The sequence below is a fragment of the Hoplias malabaricus genome, chromosome 15 (assembly GCF_029633855.1).
Source record: "Hoplias malabaricus isolate fHopMal1 chromosome 15, fHopMal1.hap1, whole genome shotgun sequence".
NCBI classification, from domain to species: Eukaryota; Metazoa; Chordata; class Actinopteri; order Characiformes; family Erythrinidae; genus Hoplias; species Hoplias malabaricus.
Window position 1 is genome coordinate 5,721,206 of NC_089814.1, and position 21,471 is coordinate 5,742,676.

General features: G+C 41.6%; 1 protein-coding gene across 4 annotated transcripts in view; it reads right to left on the reverse strand.

The window, feature by feature from the left end:
- The window catches only part of tsc1b (TSC complex subunit 1b), an 85,508-nt gene extending 65,296 nt beyond the window's left edge, over positions 1-20,212 (reverse strand). For 2 of the 4 annotated variants that reach the window (XR_010795560.1, XM_066646760.1), the window contains exons 1-14: positions 20,027-20,153; positions 17,093-17,349; positions 16,014-16,117; positions 14,016-14,168; positions 13,772-13,916; positions 12,422-12,576; positions 11,807-11,880; positions 11,529-11,707; positions 11,114-11,232; positions 8,282-8,447; positions 8,045-8,163; positions 7,618-7,714; positions 7,252-7,347; positions 532-1,132 (exon numbers count right to left, since the gene is read on the reverse strand). Coding sequence is in view for 1 of the 4 variants with exons in the window: in XM_066646760.1 (XP_066502857.1) it covers positions 532-1,132; positions 7,252-7,347; positions 7,618-7,714; positions 8,045-8,163; positions 8,282-8,447; positions 11,114-11,232; positions 11,529-11,707; positions 11,807-11,880; positions 12,422-12,576; positions 13,772-13,916; positions 14,016-14,168; positions 16,014-16,117; positions 17,093-17,201 (2,117 nt within the window). In the remaining 3 variants the exon portion in view is untranslated. Of the gene's footprint in view, positions 1-531; positions 1,133-7,251; positions 7,348-7,617; positions 7,715-8,044; positions 8,164-8,281; positions 8,448-11,113; positions 11,233-11,528; positions 11,708-11,806; positions 11,881-12,421; positions 12,577-13,771; positions 13,917-14,015; positions 14,169-16,013; positions 16,118-17,092; positions 17,350-18,099; positions 18,326-20,026 lie in introns of all 4 variants that reach the window. The other 2 variants (XR_010795561.1, XR_010795562.1) reach the window with 2 other exon arrangements.
- Positions 20,213-21,471: the final 1,259 nt, after the last annotated feature.

Below are 21,471 nucleotides of genomic sequence, written 5' to 3' on the forward strand. Positions count from 1 at the left end.
CAGGTCTGCAGCACAATCAACACTGTACCTTTATACAGACAATATTTACATTTAGGCCCAAGACTCATTTCTGTTTACATTTAAGTCATTTGCATCTTCAGTCCCTAACCATTCCCATCATCAGAGGTGCACTAATGGTATTATTGGGCATTGAACGCCAGAGCAGAAGTTTCACCTGTTACTAATCACATTATATATTGTTCAGTATATATCAGTTCAGCCTCTATATGAATCCTGTCTATATAAATATATAAACATCCTGTAAAGGGGCAGGTTATACCCCTTCCCCACAAATTAATATAGTTCCGTAGGGTCTTAACAAAATAGCTCTGACATGCTTTGATCAAAATACCACAAGGGTCCCACACCACAGCAGGCCTGTTGAGATCTGACGATTTCAGAGCTGTTCCTAAGGTATTATATGAGGTATGATTTGTGAAACCAGAACGTTTAGCTATTATTTTTTTTTCAAATGAACTATATTTAAATAATTGGTTGTGTAAATAATTGTTTAACACAGTGAGCCCTTACCTCTTTAGCACTCGGTCATGAGCATCACTCCCCTGCTGCACAAGACGGTCGAGAACCTCCAGAGGAGAGGGAGATGTTCCTACCAACCTATCCTCCACCTCTCCCCCATCCCTAAGCCTTCCCTCAGCACTCACTCTCTCCAATGCCTCTGAGGTCCTGCGGCCTACATACAGAGAAACGGCATGGGGGAGCGCCAGGTCAAACAGCGCCTCGTAAGGGAGAGGAGGGGCCTTGCAGGGGCTGGGGGAGAGCAGTCTACTGTATTTGAGTGCCTCCTCATCCGTAGCAGGGCTGTTTCGAATGTGACTAAGAGCAGGGTGCTCGATGGGGGTGAAGACCGGCTGGAAGGACCACGGCTGTTCCTGGGATGAAGCGCGGCTACCCAAGCCTTTACGGCCCATTTGTGTGTCTGCTTTGTCGGGTGTGGAGATGGCATTGTTGGTCTCTGGGAGCTGATTGCTCAGGGTGGAATTGGACAGGGGTTTTTCCTGGACCCCGGTGAGGGTCTCTGTTGTGCGGAGGAAAGGCGAGTCAAAGTCTCGCAGCACTCTGGTGTCACGCTTTTCCTCAGTCAGCTTCAGCAACTCTTCTGTGATGGCAGCTGTAGTAGAGACACAGTACAAATTAAAAAAAAAAAGGCAGGTTTGCTGTTGTTGCAAATTCTGGTGATAAAATATTAATATATACCAAAAGCTATAATATTTTTAATATCGATAATACACATTTGATTTCTACTATTTACATACTTTATTCAATAGTTGCAACATGGGCTTATCTTCTACACAATGCATGTACATTTTTAGTACACATGTACATCTTTAGTACACAATGCATGAATGACATTTCATCACTTAGCCCTTCACCTTTGTTTTGTCTAGGGGTAGGGGTGTCAATTCCTGTTGGGGAAAGAGGAGTAAGCCCAAGGGCTAGAGCTATATACCTCTTTAAATGAAGGTTTTCCAAGGGAACACTTTAAACCAATGGCTATGAATGCACCAGTAAGATGGCAGTGCAAGTGATCAATGAAAGCCATAAATGTCAATATTTTCTCCTTTTAAAATGATAACCTTTTAACCATTTTAGTTTATGGTAGTTTCATTTCAATTTCATAACAAGCATAAAACATCACTGGTATTTTGCCGGTGTCTGTACTTAGCTAATAAATTTCCAGTACAACCTTAAATGGTGTAGCAATAGTTTTCTAGCACCTGTCAGTATTGTGAAATTTAAGGTGGAACTGGTAGTTTTGAACAAAAGGCACTGAATAAGCAGCTGAATTCAGCTTCATATCAGAGAGTTAGGAATACATGATAATACAGGGGGTCCTCGACTTACAACGTTGATCTGTTCCTACGTCGCGCCGTAAACCGATTTTCGAAGTCGGAACATACGTACATACTGTACGTAAATAACATACTTTAAGCACTTATCCTATCCTAACGCCGTCCTCCTCTGTCCCAAGCCGCGTACCGATGTATTCTTCCACCGCGCACACCAAACACGAGTCGAAACAAGGCTTTATACAGTAAATGGGAGATGTGTCGTAACCACGAAACATCATAACTCGGGAGTGACGTAACCCGGGGACCTCCTGTATAAGATTGTCAAATGCCTTTGTAGGTATACGATGCCCTAAATTTAACTATGTTAAAGTCCAGCAGCCCTTCTCTGATATCACTGCAGACTGGCAGCAGACACAGCTGAAGCACAGCTCTTTTTTGTGTTCTGAAGATGTATCAGGCTCTTGAGGGACTGTTACATTTTAAAGGGGAATATTTTCTCCACTACAACTTGTAACACAGTTCCAAGGGACAACATTCCAAAACACGGGGTAAGAAATGAGATACACCAACTGTCTAAACATTAATTTTACCCCCCACCCCCCAGAGTTAAATTTCTCCCCTACAAAATTAGACGACCCTTAGAGGAGCCTGATATGACATGATGTCATTAGAATACAAAAATAATAAATCTACAGTGGTGCTCTGCCATCAGTCTGCAGTAATAGAGCTTCTGCACTTAAATTTAAGGCATCGTGCCTTCAAACCCATTCCACAATTCCATATCACCCACTCCTAACGCTCTGTGATATTAATATGAATTCAGCAGCTTTTTTGTTCAAAACTTCCAGTTCCACCTTAAATGCTGCCACAGGCACTTGAATGTAATTGCTTCAACATTTAACGGCCCTGTATCATTGGGATGGGCCTCATCCAAGCCGCCTAGGATCAGTAGTTCTCTCTGAGAACATTGAGGCGGTTCTGCGCCAGGACTGACTGGTCATTCCCAGTCACATCAGTCAGGTAGGTGGACTGGATAGCGAGCAGGTAAGTACTATTAAAGTTTCTAATGTTCCACCTGACCATCTCTCTACGGTTAGTATAATCAGTAGCGTGTCCATATCACCCACTCTGAATAACACTAATAAATTCTTCAGCATTGAGGCTGTGTCTGTTAACACCAAGGCACTGCGGCGAACGCAAGGCTTCAGCACCTCCGGAATTAAATTAGGGCTTTTAAATATATAATCTCTAGCATCTAAAACACTCACTGTCTGTGATATTATTAGTGATAACAAACTCTATGCATTATGTCTCTGCGAAACATGGGCTAAACACAATGAATACATTGCCCTGAATGAGTCCACTCCCTGGCTTCAGCTATTACAGTTGCCCACAAACATCCATCCATCCATCTATCCGTCGTCACACTTATATAGTGCCTTTCTAGATATCCAAGGACACTTTACAATCCACACTGCTCAGAACACCCAATCCACACACATGAACATCTGGTCGTGGTGGTGGTGTAGCCACAATTTATGGCCCTACGATAGACACAATTAAAAATTCTGGCTATGACGCCAAGTCCTTTGAAGTGCTTACTCTTAAAGTTACTGCATAAAAGCACTCTTTTATGCTCATCACAATCTATCGTCCTCCTGGCCCTTATACAGAATTTCTTTGTGAATTTGCTGATTTTCTCTCAAAAGTAGTTATCGCATCAGAAAAGGTCTTAATTGATTTCAATATTCACTTTGAGAAGGATCATGATCCACTTAAAACTGCATTTGAATCAATTTTGGATGCACTAGGTTTCACTCAGAATGTTATTGGGCCCACTCATTGGACCTAGTGTTAACAAGGGGCATTGAGATAGAATCTATCTATTGTCTTGCTACATGAGACCTTCTCTGATCACCATTTAATCATGAAATTGATTAGATGAAATTGCTTTAAACCATGATATCTGTCCACAGCCATGCAACATTAAAAAGTGCACTATAACAACCTCAACTGTATGTGATTTTATCAATAACCTTCCAGACCTTACCACCATTTCTTCTCCAGCTCACCCAAATGACCTCAGGCTCATTACAAACAACCTACAAACTTTACTGGGTACAAACTTAGATAGTGTTGCACCAGTCAAGACCAAACAAGTGACAGCATGCGTACCTTAACTGGCTGCTCGTAACCATGAACGTGAATGGAGACACACAAAACTAGAATATTTCCGAATTGCATGGCGGCACAGCCTCACCGACTACAAACATGCCTTATCTAAATCACAGTACATCTCTTCTCTTATAGAAAACAACAAAGACAACCCTAGATTCATTTTCAGCACTGTATCAAATCTAATTGGCAATAAAAAAGGAAATCAATTCCATTGTCCCCTCCGATTTCTGTAGTAATGACTTTGAGGTTTTTTAATGATAAAATTGATTGCATTCGACTTAAAATCCAAAATCAGTCCAAAGTCGCATCGGCTTTTGTAGATGAACCCCCCGCCATCTCTGAGGTGCACTTAGAGTACTTCAATTCTGTCAATGAAAATGACTTGCTTAGTTTAATTAGCTCATCTAAATCATCTTTATGTTTACTAGATCTTATACCAACACAATTATTTAAACAAATCTTACCTAAAGCCATTAGACCATTGCTCACTATAATAAACTCATCCCTCAACATTGGATATGTACCTAAATCTCACCAAACCAATTATTAAAAAACCCAATCTTGACCCTCTTGAGGTCGCAAACTACAGGCCAATATCAAACCTCCCTTTATTGCTAAGATTCTAGAAAAAGTCATGTCACAGCAGTTGTGCTCTTACCTACAAAACAATGACATTCATGACTTTTCAGTCTGGATTTAGACCAAGTCACAGCACAGAAACAGCTCTAAGAAGAGTAACTAATGACTTACTCCTTTCACCTGATAAGGGTGGTATCTCTATTCTGGTGCTGCTTGACCTTAGTGCAGCGTTTGATACCATAGATCATGTGATGCTTCTTGATAGGCTGGAAAATCTGGTAGGAATAAAAGGATCTGCCCTCTCTTGGTTCAGATCCTATTTATCTGACCGTTTTCATTTTGTTTATCTGAATAATAAATGCTCTAATCATACTTTAGTTAACTATGGTGTTCCACAAGGATCAGTGCTTGGCCCTGTATTATTAAAACTCTACATGTTGCCACTGGGTAGACTAATCCGTAATCCAATTCCACTGTTACAGTGATGACACACAACTGTATATATCAGCAAAACCTAATTATGTTGCTTGTCTCATGTTAAATTCTGATAAAACTGAGGTCTTGTTACTAGGTACAGATACTCAGAAACATCCACTTAGAAATGCTGCTATTAATCTTGATAATTCAACAGTAAAACATAGTACCATCATTAAAAACTTAGGGGTAGCCTTTGATTCGACTCTCACATTTGATATCCACATATCCAATACAGTCAAAACCGCTTTCTTCCACCTACGCAATGTTGCCAAAATTTGGCATATCTTATCCTTAAAAGATACAGAGAAACTAGTGCATGCTTTTAACTTCACATCTAGACTACTGCAGTGCGCTCCTGGCAGGGAACTCGTGCAAAGCATTACACAAGCTTCAGTTCACAATGCAGCACCCAGAGTGCTCATTAAAACTAGAAATTCGACCATATCACCCCAGTTCTCTCGTCCTTACACTGGCTACCCGTAAAATTTCGCATTGACTATAAAATTCTCCTCAGCTTATAAATCTCTAAATGGTTTAGGCCCGCAGTATCTTACTGAACTTCTCATACCTTATCGCCCGTCACATACACTTCGTTAACAGGATGCCTATCTACTCTTAGTTCCTCGCATTAAGAAAAACACTGCAGGAGGAAGAGTACTTTCTCACAAAGCTCTTGAATAGCCTCCGGTTACTGTTCGGGCCTCAGAAACACTCTCAATCTTTAAATCTATATTAAAAACCTACCTTTTCAAACAAGCTTTTGGTTAATCACTCACTTTCAGGTTACTCCTTCTCTATTGGTGTTTGAGCTGGTTTTCATATTATCACTACTTTGTATAAACCCGGTCATACGACCATAGCTACAGCTTTTTTAGTTAGTTTTCTGGTAACCGCAAACACGCTGTCTGTCTCTGGGTTCTCTTTCCTGACCCATGGAAGATATTTTTTGCAGGACAACTTTGCCCCTGCTTTATCATGAACCTACTAACTCCTTTATTTTTATTTTTTCCCCTTTGTCTGTTTTTCTGTTTCCTGTCTCTCTCATGCTTTGAGATGTCCTGCTCCTGATGCTCTCCAGGTGTTGCCCTGATCCAGCCCCTGACCCTGTGTGTCCTGTACAAGATCCTGGCCTTGTCTCATCTACGCTATCATGTTTGGCCATGCTGTTTTATCTCAAATTAACTCTGCACCTACTTTTAACTCGCACAGAATCACTGACCACCTCCTCCTTCCTCAGACTCATATATCACTAACATACTATATTCATATTACTATAACCCCTTCATCTGTCATCAGTTCACTTTTACTTCTGTTCTGTTCTCTGTTGTGTCTCCGGTGTTGACCCGAGGAGGATGGGTTCACCGTATGAGTCATGGTTCATTCCAAGGTTTCTTCCTCTTGTGCTGAGGGAATTTTTCCTTGCCACTGTTGCCCTTGGCTTGCTCATGGGAGGCTTGGACCCGAATCTCTGTAAAGCTGCTTTGTGACAAGCGCTATATAAATAAAAATTGATTGACTTATTTAAGGTGGAACTGGAAGTTTCTAACAAAAAGCTGCTGAATTCAGCTTCGTATCAGAGAGCGATACTACCAGCAATATTTCATGCTTTTTATGACGTAATGCATTGAGATATAATGCATTGAAACTACACTAAACTAACATAATACAATGGTTATCATAGGTTTTAAAAGGTGAAAATATGGCTTTATTAGAACACATGCACCGCCATCTTGCCAGTGATTCACAAGACATTCTTCATTTGATGTGTGCTCATGAAAAATCTCCATTTCAAGGAGTATATAGCACTCGCCTCTACCCTACCCCTCTATACCTAAAAGAATTGAGACGCACTTCCCCTAGGCTAAATGGGGATTTTTCAGGAGCACATGTCAAACAAAGGGCTATGAATGTCTTGTGAATTACCAGCAACATGCATTACACTTCAAAACCCCTTTAGATTCCTTCAGGGTTAAAAGATCACAGTGTAAGAACAGTGTAAGAACTGCATTATATTAATAGTAATAGCTAATAATATGAAATAATCTGCTGGGAACAGATTTTTGACAATATTGTCTAACCCCAGTAACACTACTGTTAAAAGCAACAGATGGTCATGAGGTTAACAGCAAGCTTTAAAGACTTCACTTTATGTCCAGGATAAAACTGACAAATATAGAGAAGAAAGACTGGCTCTCATTCTTACCCTCCTCCCTCTCCTTGCCCATCCGCAGCTGCTCCTGTTCCTTCATGTAAACCGAAAGCTCAGTCAGAGTCATGGACACAGTCTCAGACCCACCATCTGATTCAAAGTAAAAACAAAAAAGCCAAGTCATGCTTAACACTCAACCAATCCACAGCAAACATTTCACCATCATCCACTGTGCTACGCCAGTAAAGCTAGTAAATGGAGCACAGGGAGGCTAACAAAATCTTCTACTCAAGATACAAATACACACAAATCTCACAACGTTAAACACAAATATTTCACGGCCCTAAGTGTCACAACCACATTAGAAGCCTAGAAAACAATGCACGATCTCTTCCTAAAAGTTGACTTAGATCTTCTTACCTCTGGGATTGGTTACATCACCCCCAGTTTTCTCCAGCTCCCTGATTGGTTCCTGTCTCAACAGGGGAGGTTTGCTTGGGTCTGTAGGTCTACCATCCTAAAATAAACACCACCAATTTCAAATATCAATACAGCCATCAACGCATCAGGCTCACTGACATTGACAGATGAGAATATTGCACCCGTTAAGTTTAGGCAACACATGTATATCAATATATTGTATGCTAGACTAAGCACAAGCCTACGCTTCCTTCTCCAGTATTAATATTAAAATCATCAGTATTAACCTATGCAATATGTTATTTAAATGGGGCTAAAAACGGACTTCTTTTTTACCTCTAATATTCAGTTCAGGATTTTCTTTTTAATCCTGGAGTGTAATAAAGCTATTGGAAATGGACAGGGCAAAGCCAGAAAGTTTGACTACCTTGCATGGCTGACTGGATGTGCTATGGGGCAAAGAGGCAGAGGGCAACTCTTCAGTGAGACTTGGGGGAGGAGAGGATGTTGCAGGGGTGCTGGAACTTGGGGTACCTTTGCCACCAGCTATATAGAGACAAATATCATCTAGCATCATGAACACTATAGACACAAACAGAACAGCTGGAGAACAGATAATATGGAAGAAACAAAGAATAACAGAGCATGATATCTGTAGGTTTACCTGGAGTGCTGTGAAAGCGACCAGACAAGTGAAAGGCACTCTGGGATAGCTCAGGGTTGGGAGACATTCCCCTTGAAGACGGGGGAGTGGCCATACCACACAGGGAGGAGGGGCTCCAAAGAGTGTCCTTAATGCCATAGGTGGAGTTGAATTCACAGCTCGAGTTCTGAGGACCATACCAAAGAAGAACAATTTAAAATGTTCATAGAAGCTGCAAAAATATAGAACTGAACACCAGCCATATCTTAACCATTAGATGCAATGCTCATTTAAATCAATGTCTATTATAAAAAAAGAGATGTCAAACGAGATGACAAAAGGAGAAACTCACTGGAGTTTGGTTTGGAATCTTTCTGTATCATATGGTAGGTGAGGGGTTAAGCAAAACAAAATCTTTTCTTGTGGGCGACCAGGAGAGTAGGGAAAGCAGCGCTAGCATCAGCCACATCGCCATGGCAACCGTTTCTTCATCAGTTCATGGATGGTGTGCTTTTCTGGTTTTAAATCTTTGCACATCCTCCCCAGTGAATCTATTTATTTCCTCACCCTATCCCCCTGTCTCTACCAACTACCTCAGCCTGACTGCTGGAGAACAAGGAGGCGATTTAAAAAGGTTCAAGCTCCTTAGACAACTTTGTGATAGGCTGAAGGACTTGGGAAGCTCATTTACAAAATGCAACTCACAGAGACAATTCATCAGTAGTAACCCTGCTCTGGATGGACAACAAGAAGCAAGGGTTTCATTAACTGCCAAACATTTTTTCCCCAAGCCACAGAGAGTAACGAACACATAACTGTGGGCTGAAGTGTGTGGACCACTTTAATTTATCAGCATCTTTTATGTGAGATCAGAAAGGATCAAAGTCTGGTTCTGGATAGACACTCACACCTCTCTTTAGCCCTTTTCAGTCAATGAGGAACGGGTTTGATTGGCATTCACCTTATTTTGAACGTTTGGGTGATTTTCCCACAAGGTTTGTTCCCAGCTGGAACAAAGTAGGTTCTTTAGCACAGACTATGCCGACTTACGTGGGCGTTTGAAGCTTAAGAGGCTAGAAAAAGAGCTCAGAGACTAAAGAGATATGGCACAGTGGACACATTATAAGCTTTCTGATTAAAATCACAAGGAAATAAAAACAGGAAAATGGGTTTGCTGGAGCACTATAATCTGTACTGGCTGTACACAGGCGATAAACCATGACACTTTCTTGACTCTTTCCATTTATCTGTGAGTCTGGTGCTGTCCTGGTTAAAACTGACCACAGTTCTGGGATGTGATGCTGATCTGTGGTACCAATCAAAGCATGGGCAAACCTGGGGAGGAGCAGTTCACTGGATAAAGTTGGCAAAAATGACTATTGGAGCTTTCCACAGCACATCTGAAAAAAACTGGACCTTGTCTGTTGCAGAGCATTCTAGTACAAGGACTGCAACAGCAATATCAACCATTTTACTAGTCTATTTTACAGCTAGGAATTATTCCTCAGGCTAATATTCAAATACTCAAATTAGGGATGCACAGTATACAAATATCTGCCTGTCAAAAACCGCCATAAAACTAAACACTAAACTAATACTTTTTCATATTTACTTTCCTTTAGTAGAACCAATGTTCATACCACGTTTAAATACAAAGCACCACAAATATTATACATGAGGAGATATTACTGGCTGAAAATAAAAAGAGTTAAAGGCTAAGCACCAGCTCTATGAAAAGTGTCAAACAAATAAATACAGTGGAATTTGAGTTCCTAACTTGTGTTTATTGATAGTCAGAAAACATGTTATTTCTTACTAATTCAAGGAATAAGGTTTAAAAGACCCCCCCCCCCCCCCCCCCAAAAAAAAAAAAAAAAAAACGGTGTTGGGAAACTCTAATAGGCGTCTTGCCTGTGACGTAGATGGTGGACAACAACTCTAGAAGCTGCACTTAATTTAATGCAAAATGACGAAAAGGTGTGTTGTTTTTGGCTGCAATCATTCAATGTACAGTGGGACATCTGTGCACAAATGGCCCAAAGATCCCAAAATATCCAGAACATGGACTAAATTTGTCCACTTTAAACGGGCACTTTGGAAAGGACCATCCGCTCACTCCGTTATCTGTAGCTCATTTCACTGGCGCTTTTCCAACAATATGGGCATGTAAGGACACCAACGAAAGGTGTTCAAGAGCCTCTGTAACATGGAGGTAAACAGGGTAAGGACACTCACTTCGCCTGTTTTAGTTGGTGTTAGTTAACGTTAGCTTGACTCGCTAAACTCGGTGGCTCAGATTATACTCGGCTACGTAGCTGCATTACGGAGGTTTATAGTGTCGGATGAATTCGAGTTCGACTTCGATCACATTTACAAGAATAACGGTACCTCTACATTTGAGTTTAGCTTATTGCTAGGCTATTGTCATGAATAATGTTGGTTATTTAGCTAGATACTGTCATAACAGTCAGTCATAACGGTGTTTTACCGCGGCGTTGTTCAGCTGTTGTCCACCAGTGACGTCACGGTCGCGTTCGAGAATTTCCGTAGCGAGCTCGGGTTTTTCCGTCAATTTAATAAAATTGTCAGTTTTAAAGCAAATTAAGCTGCTATTTTCATTTTAATTCATACTTATATCTGGCAGTAACTAAAATAATGTCAAATATTCATGGAGGTCCATTAAGTGATGCTTAGCCTTTAATTCCCCCCACTTTCCCATATAGACTTTGATAACCGTTGAAGAGCTTTACCTTGTGGTGGTTTTAGATTTATAAATATTACAACTGCAGAAGATCTCCAGGACAGGAGCTGAGAACCCCTGCTCTAGTAGTAGGTAGCAGGAAGAAGACCTACCGGTCGACGTGTGCTAGAGGGGCTGCGGTAGACAGGCTGGGTCCCTGAGAGAGAGGCCAGAGGGAGGGGAGGGAGGATAGGCTGCCGTGGGGTGGAGAACTGAGTTGAGGATGAACTTCCTGCAGAGGCATAGATTGAATTTGGCAAACAATTAAAATGGTTTAAAGTTAAATATATTCTGTATTTCACAATGCAACCACTTCAACACAATATACATTTTGTACCTGGAGCCATAAACCATTACCCCCACAAGCCATGTGAACTCCCATCATTATATTTTATTCTGTTTGTTGTCTTGTTGACATTTAAAAGGCCAGACGTGAGGTACCCTTCTGAGTCGGATATTGCTACTACAGCCTAAATGAAGCAGTGTAACGGGTATTAACCGGCAAATGAGAACGTGGAACGGTTGTACCATAGCTACTGTGGAAGTCGGTGTAAGGGCTGGCAGTGCAGTCAGGAGGCCGTAAGTGCAGCTGGCCACAGAGCTGCTCAGGCAGGGCGGCATAGCCCTCCTCACAGGATGCTTCTCTAGGGTCCAGAGACACTTTGGCACACTCAATTACAATGTCATGGATCTCAAACCTCCTCCATCTGTTTGGGAGAGAACAGAGTGATGCAGAAAAAAGAGAGATTAGATGTGTCTAAAGATTGCAATGTTGTATTACAAAGACGATGCAAGTGGTCACTCACCTGGTCGGGTCAAGCTCATTATCCTTGGTTCCAGTTACTAACTCTGGGTGAATGCGAACATGTTCCAGCATTGGCTAGAGAGAGGAAATCACACAAAAGCAAACTTCTCAAAGATTCAGTCCTTCATTTTATTTCAGTCTAAAAAACAAAGCCTGAATCCAATCTAAACATAGAAAATCACCATCATTTAACTATTCCATGAATCGGTTGTCTTTGTGAACCTTGACATTTTTAAGAACAAAATCATTTCCAATAATTTAAAAAGGTGATACAGCCAACTTTCGGCAAATAGATATAGCACTAGAGCAACTGCATTCCAGACCAATACAAATGCTTAGTATTCACACATGCCCTTCCCTTCAGCCACGCCTCAGCCCTCCCACTCATGTTTTAAGAACTGTCGAGAGAAAGTGGCTGCTAAACACAGGGCACCTTTACTCCACTATATATTTACATAGATATTAGGTGTTGGCTCTTACTTTGATGTCTAAAACGCGGCTATAACACCTCTAAGATGCAAAGCACTCTGGGGTCAGCTCATGATTCATGACAGTGCAGCCATCATGAAGGATAGTATTATGCAGGATAGTACAGCTATCCATTGTCCGTACGTACCTTTACAACCTCCTCAAAGGTGTCCATGTTCTCCTTCATACTGTAATGCGAGCGCAAGTAGGAGATGAAGTTGCAGGGGTACATGCCATAAAGACGGTGGAAGAGTGAGTAGACGCTAGCATGCAGATGTATCAGGCACACCTCTGAAACATGCCCTGAAAATTAGGAAAAAAAAAAATTCATTATTGGGTGGTATAGCACCAGAAAAAAATAAAAAATAAAAATTAAAAGACCAAGGTGCTACTGGGTCTTATCACAATATGGAACAATGTACATCTAACAGAAACAACAATGATTTTCTATGCGAGTTCCACACTGTTCAGTGCCTAGATTAAATGCCCAAAGACAAAACACCTAATGAACTAGAATAATACAATTTAGACAGAGACTGCGAAATCAACACTGGCTCTGAATAGGAGTCCAATGCTACTCTTAATCCAGGACCTTGGCTTGAGCTGGGGTGGATATGGTGATCCAGAACTCAACATGCAGCAGCATATTATCGCTGTCCAATAAAAAACATGGATTTCCAAAATTGCAATTTTACAGCAGAAAAAAAAAACTAGGCAATGTAAAGAGATTTATCATCATCATCGTCATCATCATCTTTTCCGCTTTTCCATTTCAGGGTCGCGGTGGCAACAGGGCGAGCAAAGAAGCCCAGACGCCTCTGTCCCTCGCAACGTCCACCAATTCCTCCTGGGGGATCCCAGGGCGTTCCCAGGCCAGCCGGGAGATATAATCCCTCCAGCGTGTCCTATCTCTACCCCGGGGCCTCCTTCCAGTTGGACATGCCTGGTATACCTCCAGTGGGACGCGTCCAGGAGGCATCCTGATCAGATGCTCGAACCACCTTGTAAAGAGATTTGATTCCAAGTAATTTCAGAGCATTTCTATTAGTCCATTCTTCATTAACGTTTTACACAATGTGAAGGACAGCTGCTGTGCTCAGACATTGTAACAAACTTATTGACAGAAATTGAGATACTTGTTTTTGATTGGACAGAAATGATACAGTTATTCTCATGTGGATGAATGCACTCAGGACCTCACAGCAATTTTCTTACATATACGTATAGAGGTTTCCAAAAAGGGCAAAAGCTGCAAAAAGCAAGAGGTCAAACTCCCTATTAAATAATACCTTATTTTCAGAAAGAACACTGGATGAGCAGGTCTCATGGCCAAGAGTGTGTTTTCTGCACAGGGGTTTACATTGTCCATGAAAATTTGGATAATTTATTTGGTCTGGAAAACCAACCCACAGCAAAAGGCCAAGGTGAATCTACTATAATACACTCACCCCATTCAAATTATTATCCAAAGTTTCAACTGTCCTTCCAGGTTTCCTACCTGGGTTCCTCAAGTTCCAAGCAGCCAGGCGGCCAAAGATGTCAAAGAACTCATACAAATGCTGCTTTCCAGCCTGAGGGATCATGGGTAAGAGGGTCACAAGCACCAGCACTCCAGTTATGAGAACCACAACATCCGTGTCCGTCTGTAACCAAGAGACAAAATAAGCCAAGAAAAGAAAAGACGTGCAAGGCATCACTAAATAGGAAGCTTTTCTCAGAGAGACCCACTGCGTATAGCCCACCTTGAGGCATTTGAGCAGGGAAAGCAACAAAGGGTAACGAGCGATCTTGTGGATCCAGGACGGCTGCTTGCGGACCACTTGCCCCAACAAATTGAGCGTGGGCAGACGGCATGCCTGTTTAGCCATGCACTCATTCATCTTGTCAAACAGGTGCTAATGGCAAGAAAAAGAGATAAAACACGTAAAAACATAAGTACATAAGTGTCAAGGTTGAATATGCACCATATCTTTGGTCACACAGATCATAATTATTGTCCTCACTGTCCATGACCTAGACTGGGTGCTGTTATTTGTTGTTTACAGATGTAATCTTAAATCAGGTTAGGGTTTAAGAATTTAATGTTGAAGCCAAGAACTGAACAATGACTGGTGTGTGCACCCTGACGACTAGAGGAGCACAGCACAATGATGCGCTGTTTACCCTGAGAGCGATTGGCCTGCTGTCTTTCATTTAACCAACCCTTCTCTGAAATAACATACAATGGGTAATGTAGATGCAGAGGGTGCACAGAAAATAAAGCATTGTAAATGAGAAGCTCATGTTTTTCATTTTACTCATAGATATTAATGGATTTCAACATACAGTGGAACCTCTACTTACGAACTTGATCCGTTCCGTGACCCGGTTCGTAAGTAGAAAAGTTCGTTTCTCGAGTCAATTTTCCCCGTTTAAAATAATGGAAAAGCAATTAATGCGTTCCAGCTCCCACCCCGAAAGTCACCCTTTTTGCACTGATCTATGTTTACAACACTCTCAAATTAGTAAAAAATACATGTAGCGTTACTAAAAATAAAAGAGAAATACAGTGGTAACAGTAATAAAAAAGAAATAATAAAGTTGTAAGTGGTTACACAGCGCTACCTTGAAGACGTGACGACTGGCTGGAGGAGTAACACAGGCACTGGCTGTATGACGGGAGGTGGGGGGTGGGTGGAATAACGGAGAGTAGGTGGTGAATGTGGGGAGACGAAGCGTAGATACGGCTTAGCTTAGCACGAATTTCGATGTCTGCTATTTACAGCTACAATTTTGGTAATCTTAAGAGCTCACTCCAGTCTGGGCGCTGGGAGACTCGCCGATTGGGGTCAGTGGCCATTTCCAGCCGCCGGCTCGGCGGAGGCTCGGGTTCGTTTCTAGAGTCGTGGTTCGTTGATGGAGGCAAAATATATTAAAATGCCCGGTTCGTATTTTGGAAAGTTCGTTAGTAGAGGTGTTCGTTAGTAGAGGTTCCACTGTACTTGGAGCATTTTTTCTGGCTTTTTAATTTAAAACCTACCTTAAAAAAATAATAATTAAAATACTTTACCTTCTCAAATAGCATGGTGATTGTATAAAACTATACATAATTACAATAAATCAAAACAAACACAATAAATGTGAAATTCTCTGTGATTTTTCTAATTTGTCAAGTTAACAACGCCTCTGTAAACTAGGTATTGGATGATAACCTCAAATAATAATACACAGCCATGAGGTAAGATTTGGAATATCACTACTTACTGTAACACTTGTTTGTTTGTACTCTAATATTAAAGGTTTAATAAATAAACTCATACTTCTCAGCTTTTTAAAAGTCCATTTGCTCAGGTGCAGTACTATATAATCATTATAATTTACAAAGATATCAAGTGTGGTATCAGCTTGCTGTTTTCCATCCAGACGTTGATCAAGGTCTGGTAGCATTAGCCGAGACGAAGAGACAATCAGCATTTGTCTGCTCTCGTTGCACCTACTCTGGTTTTGCGTCCCGGGCCTCAGTTTAATACAACACAGTAAGAGCAATAGTAAAATGCTTATGGTATCATTTCCCTGACACCCCTAGAGTTTGGTAGCTTGCATCCTTACCTAATCCGAAAGATTATCACTAAAAACCTGACTGAAATGCCCACCTCGAGTCAATCTCATACCATATTAAACAGACCACGAGGAAAACTAAGCCCCTAAGCAGTCATACTCCTAGGTTTGGAGCATCTGAAGCATTCAGATCAGTGTCTGACCTTGTCATGCGGTTCTCTCACTGAACACAGGATGTTTACTGCCTGGGCTGAGTTGGTCTCCAAGAAGTATTCCACCAAACCATTCAGGAGCATAGATCCTCGGTCTGTGAAACATATTTCAAATGTTGTTAACCCAAAAACAAGTGGCAGAAATATACTTCAATAATAATGTTAAATAAACAACGTTCAATAAAAACAGCTCCAAGGTCAGTGTGTAACCGCTTTATCCAATTCAGGGTCACGGTGGGTCCAGAGCCTACCTGGAATCATTGGGCGCAAGGCAGGAATACACCCTGGAGGGGGCGCCAGTCCTTCACAGGGCAACACACACACACACACACACACTTTTGAGTCGCCAATCCACCTACCAACGTGTGTTTTTGGGCCGTGGGAGGAAACCGGAGCACCCGGAGGAAACCCACACAGACACAGGGAGAACACACCACACTCCTCACAGACAGTCACCCGGAGGAAACCCACACAGACACAGGGAGAACACACCACACTCCTCACAGACAGTCACCCGGAGGAAACCCACACAGACACAGGGAGAACACACCACACTCCTCACAGACAGTCACCTGGAGGAAACCCACGCAGACACACGGAGAACACACCACACGCCTCACAGACAGTCACCCGGAGGAAACCCACGCAGACACAGGGAGAACACACCACACTCCTCACAGACAGTCACCCGGAGGAAACCCGGGTCACTTGAGTCACCTGGAGCAGGACTCAAGCCCACAACCTCCAGGACCCTGGAGCTGTGTGACTGTGACATTACCTGCTGCGCCACCGTGCCGCCCATATTTGATCATGTCATTACCAAAAAAGTACACAAAATGTAGAATATTGAAGGCTTACAACTAATGAAAACATAAACAGAAAGTAAGCATAAATATCCCAGCACTGCCTTTTTTTAATACAATGCATTCATCATCAGATATCCATTTGAACATTAGGAAGACTCTAAAAACCTGTCTGTATGACAGGCCCTTTTTTTAAAGCAGTTATCTGATTCCAATATCACCAAGTCTCCCTATTAGCAAGGTTAAGCATTGTCCTGTGTCCTTCACCTGTACTGAGGTGTTCGTTGATAAGACATTTGACTTCATCAAGCTGCTGAATATCAGAGGTCTCCAGGAGAGGGAGCAAATCCCCCACGTTGAGCTGTTCCCTGGCCATGTTGGTGCCGGCTGTGTGGAGTTATGGAGGTGGTGTTGCTGAGACGGGCCGTGGCGGGGAGAGGGGGAGGGTCTCAGTTAGTCACACAGCCTCCAGTCCTGTCAGGCGGGGTCTTCGGGCCACCCGCCAATACAGTCTCCAGCCACCACTGCACAGAGAGATATAGACTTTTATAAGCTTTTTCTTCCAAATGCATTTTTTAAAAAACCTGGTAAGCATAACAGGCCCACGCAACTACCAACTACCACTACACAACTACCAAGACATAAAGGTAGCTATGATCAAACGTTCTCTTCACAACTGATGCATGTTTCATTGCTGGATAACACGAGTGGCCAGTCAGCTTCTCTTACGCTGGTCCTCTATCCAACAAAGGCCACATTAAATTATAGTGAAAGCACAAATAACTATGAAGTCTGCCGATTGTTATCAAACGCAGACATAAGAAGATTTTTATTTCTTTATCCCCGATGCCGTGCATGCTGCCACAGGCTCGACAAAGAAACCAATTCTTTCAAAAGTGAGATGACTCGTCATGATAGATCTAGGAATATCTTCCGATTTTAGAATATTACATAGTCATATCAGAATATTATGACCACCTCCTTGTTTCTACAGCCACTGTTCATTCTCTCAGCTCCACTGACCACACATGAGCGCTTTGTAGTTCTACAATTACAGTGTATTCCATCTCTTATGTGGCATACTTTGTTTGCCCACTTTCACCCTGTTCTTCAATGATCAGGACCCCCACAGGACAAACAGAGGAGGTGTGATTTGGGAGGCGGACCCATCTTAGAGCTTCAGTTACGCTGATGTGGTGGTAGTTTGTGTTGTGCTTGTACACGTGGATCAGACAGTAGTGCTGCTGGAGTTTTTAAACACTGTGTCCACTCACCGGTCCGCCTTATAGATGTAAAGTCAGAGACAGTAGCTCATCTGTTGCTGCACAGCTTCTGTGTGTGGTCCTCTATTCCTTCATCACCGGACGTGGGACGCTGTTGTTTTGATATTTTCATTCGGTGGAGTTTAAAAACCCCAGCAGCACTGCTGTGTCTGATCCACTCATAGCAGAACATTACACACCACCACCACATAGGGGTCACTGCAGCGCTGAGCCTCACCTACACAAAACAAGTGTTTATTTATACACCAAAAGTGAACTCGTGGTTTAGAGAGTGTGTGGAGCCCCTGCTGGTCAAGGGACACTACAATATCTTCATAACCAGAAACCAGTGTTTCCAAACTCTGCACTGCACATTTTAGTGCTTTCTCACTTATCACACACTTCAGCTCAGGATTGTAAAGATCTAATTTGTTGGATCAAGTGTGTTGAAAGCAAGGAAAGCACCAAAATGTTCAGAGCAGTGTGTGTCCAGGACCAACGTTGGGAAATACAGCCATAAACAGCAGTCACCAAGCCTCAGATCCACCACAAGATTCTGCAAGGGTTTAAGCTGAAGGCCTTGCTTATGTTAATTATACGGAGTGGTGCACATGACCACACATGCATTTAAATTAAATCTGGTCAATATTGCAATATCTTCAATAGGTTGCAAGACATAAATCTTGTCTTGAATATAAAAGCACAATGAAAGGGCAATCAAACTGATAGTCGCACTGGGCCAAAATGTGTCCCCGATTTCAAACCCAGTAGTGTCTGCCATTTTCTGTTCCAACACCTGACGCAGCTTATTGGTCAATCGTCAAAAACCTCTCGAGTTGGGTCAAGTGATTTTGGGGAAGTGAATAACCGAAACTGTACAGGACAGTGATAACTAGGACATGCAGAGGGCCTGGTTTGGATGAGGCCCCTCTTTACATTTGCCTGATTAGAACCGACACATTAAGATGCAGTGCATTTATGAGTCCTTTAAAATGTCAGAGTTATGCTTAAAGGGGAAATGACACCAAAATATCAAGAAAAACCATAGCCATAATTAAGTCATGAGGATGGATAACAGAAACTGAATTAGTTTTACCAGTATAGACCCCACTAAAGCTTACTGTACACGAGTCACACACAAGGACAAGCGTTCCTCGAAGAAAAATGATTCATTTCAAATGCCCCACTACTCGCTTTGTAGCATGCTATTTAGGTTATTCATTTTTGGCTTCCACTTTTAAATAGCGCTCAGTTTATTTTGTCCCTTGTGGTATTTTGCCATTGTGGCAGAATGTCAGATGTTCACTGCATGTCACAGTATTTCAGATTTAGTCCATGGTTCAAAGTTCAGTTAGCTAAACTAACGCATAGTGCTAAAGCTCCAGGTCATATAAGAGAAGCTTTGTTGAACAAATTCAAGAAAGGCAAATGCTCTGCCCCAAAAAATAACAACAGCAGTCATCACCAAAGCTGCTGCTTCACTGCCAGGTTTCTGCAAGAGCTCAAATCTCCAGTGGAAGGCCTTGTTTGTGTAATTTTTACGGAGTGATGCATTTTCAGCACATCTGCATTCAGAGAGTCTGTTGCTGTTGTTTTCTGCAAGGTAAAAGTCTTCTATTGAAAGCTATAACCCGTTTTGCCAGCTCAGTTCCTCCCTGCAATCCCTCCTTCAGTGTGTTATAGGACTGACTGGCGTAAACAACTGACCGAGAACAATGGCCAGGATTCGCCTCCCTAACTCCACTAAAAAATCTAATTATCACTTTTAATTTCACCAAAGGAACACTAAGGACTGGTTTAAATGCACACGCATGCGTGTGTGAATGTGCCCTTGTTAATGCAGCAGCTCCTGCGTATAAATCAATGAGGACTGAAGGCTTTTATTGCTCTCAGTCCGGAGAGAGCCAGTATTACCGACAGATTTTAAACAAACACAAACCTGCGGTTGGATGAACACCAAGGACCAATTAAACTCACTTCCCCGACATATTTTCTAGGCGGTCGCAGAAACCGACAATTAACGCCCGCCCGAATAAATCCGTGAAAAACACGCAGCCTGTTTACCTCTCAAAGCAACTGCACTCCACAGGGCGCTGCCATCTTGACCGCCTCACAGCCCCGTCACACCTCCGCGGTACCCTTCCGCGGCTGAGCAGAAAAATAGTCCCCAACTTATTGATGGGACAGTGTAAACGAACACAAAAAGACTCGCTGCACCCGCGGGTTTTATCGGAAGAATATAACTAGGTAAATAAATCGTTTATTTTAGTTGTGAACAAATATTATGTTTAGAGCTTATATCTGGCCTCGGTGTTGTTTTCTGCAAAAGACGGAGGGATACAATGATACAGTTCTCTCGTGACTAAAGCAATGTGCGCATGCGCAGATGTTTGACCAGCAGCCTGCAAAGTTGTCTCTCTTTTATATATCTTTATCTTTTAGAAACCCTAAATATTTTAACAGTAGTGTGTGTTTGGTTTTATTTAAATGATAGAATAATTTTAAAAAACTTACAGCTTTTGTCGGTTTATTATTTATTAAGCTAATTTTGTAACACTTTAAGAAAACACTAATTAAAGTGCTATATAAATAATAATATTATTAAAATAATAATAATTAAAATTAACATAGAATTTATAGATTATAGGTTTTTTATAGATGGTATTTAAAAATATTTATAAAATTACGTCTTATTGTCATCATTTTTTAAATATTTAATAAAATATCTTAGAAATACCAATTGATTAATAATGTACATTTACCAAAATATACAACCACTTTAACTAAATTATATTATTTAATACAGTTCATCACATCATATCAATTTTGATACATAACATAATATATATATATATATATATATATAAGTCTAAATGTTTTCCAGAAAGTTGTATCAAAATATAATGACTTCTACCAACCTCTAAATCATTTTGATTTCTGATGTCGTCATGCTCTAGTAGGTTGGAGAAAATGATAACCAGCTGGGAGACTCTCACATGTGATTACAGGACACATTTTTTTTTACTTTCCACCAGGTTATTTTATGAATATACAGTGCCACCTTGTGGGCCACTGTTATTACTACTTCACCGCTACTATATGTCTGCTGTGCTCCGACTGTTTCAGAGACATACAAGTTCAAAGACACCTCTTAAAATGAGTAATTATTTAATGCTGCTGACCCAGGTGTTGAGTACACAACTCCAGTCTCAGTGTTAAGCATCACTAAAGGAACAGGAGCTCTGTGGAGCAGCTGCACGTGAGCTTAAAGTCATCACAATCAATGCCGAATGTCAACTTGATCCAACACCAGTATCTGGTGTCAATGCTCTTATGGCTGAATGCAGTCAAATTCTCACACACTTCTCCAGCACCCTTTGAATA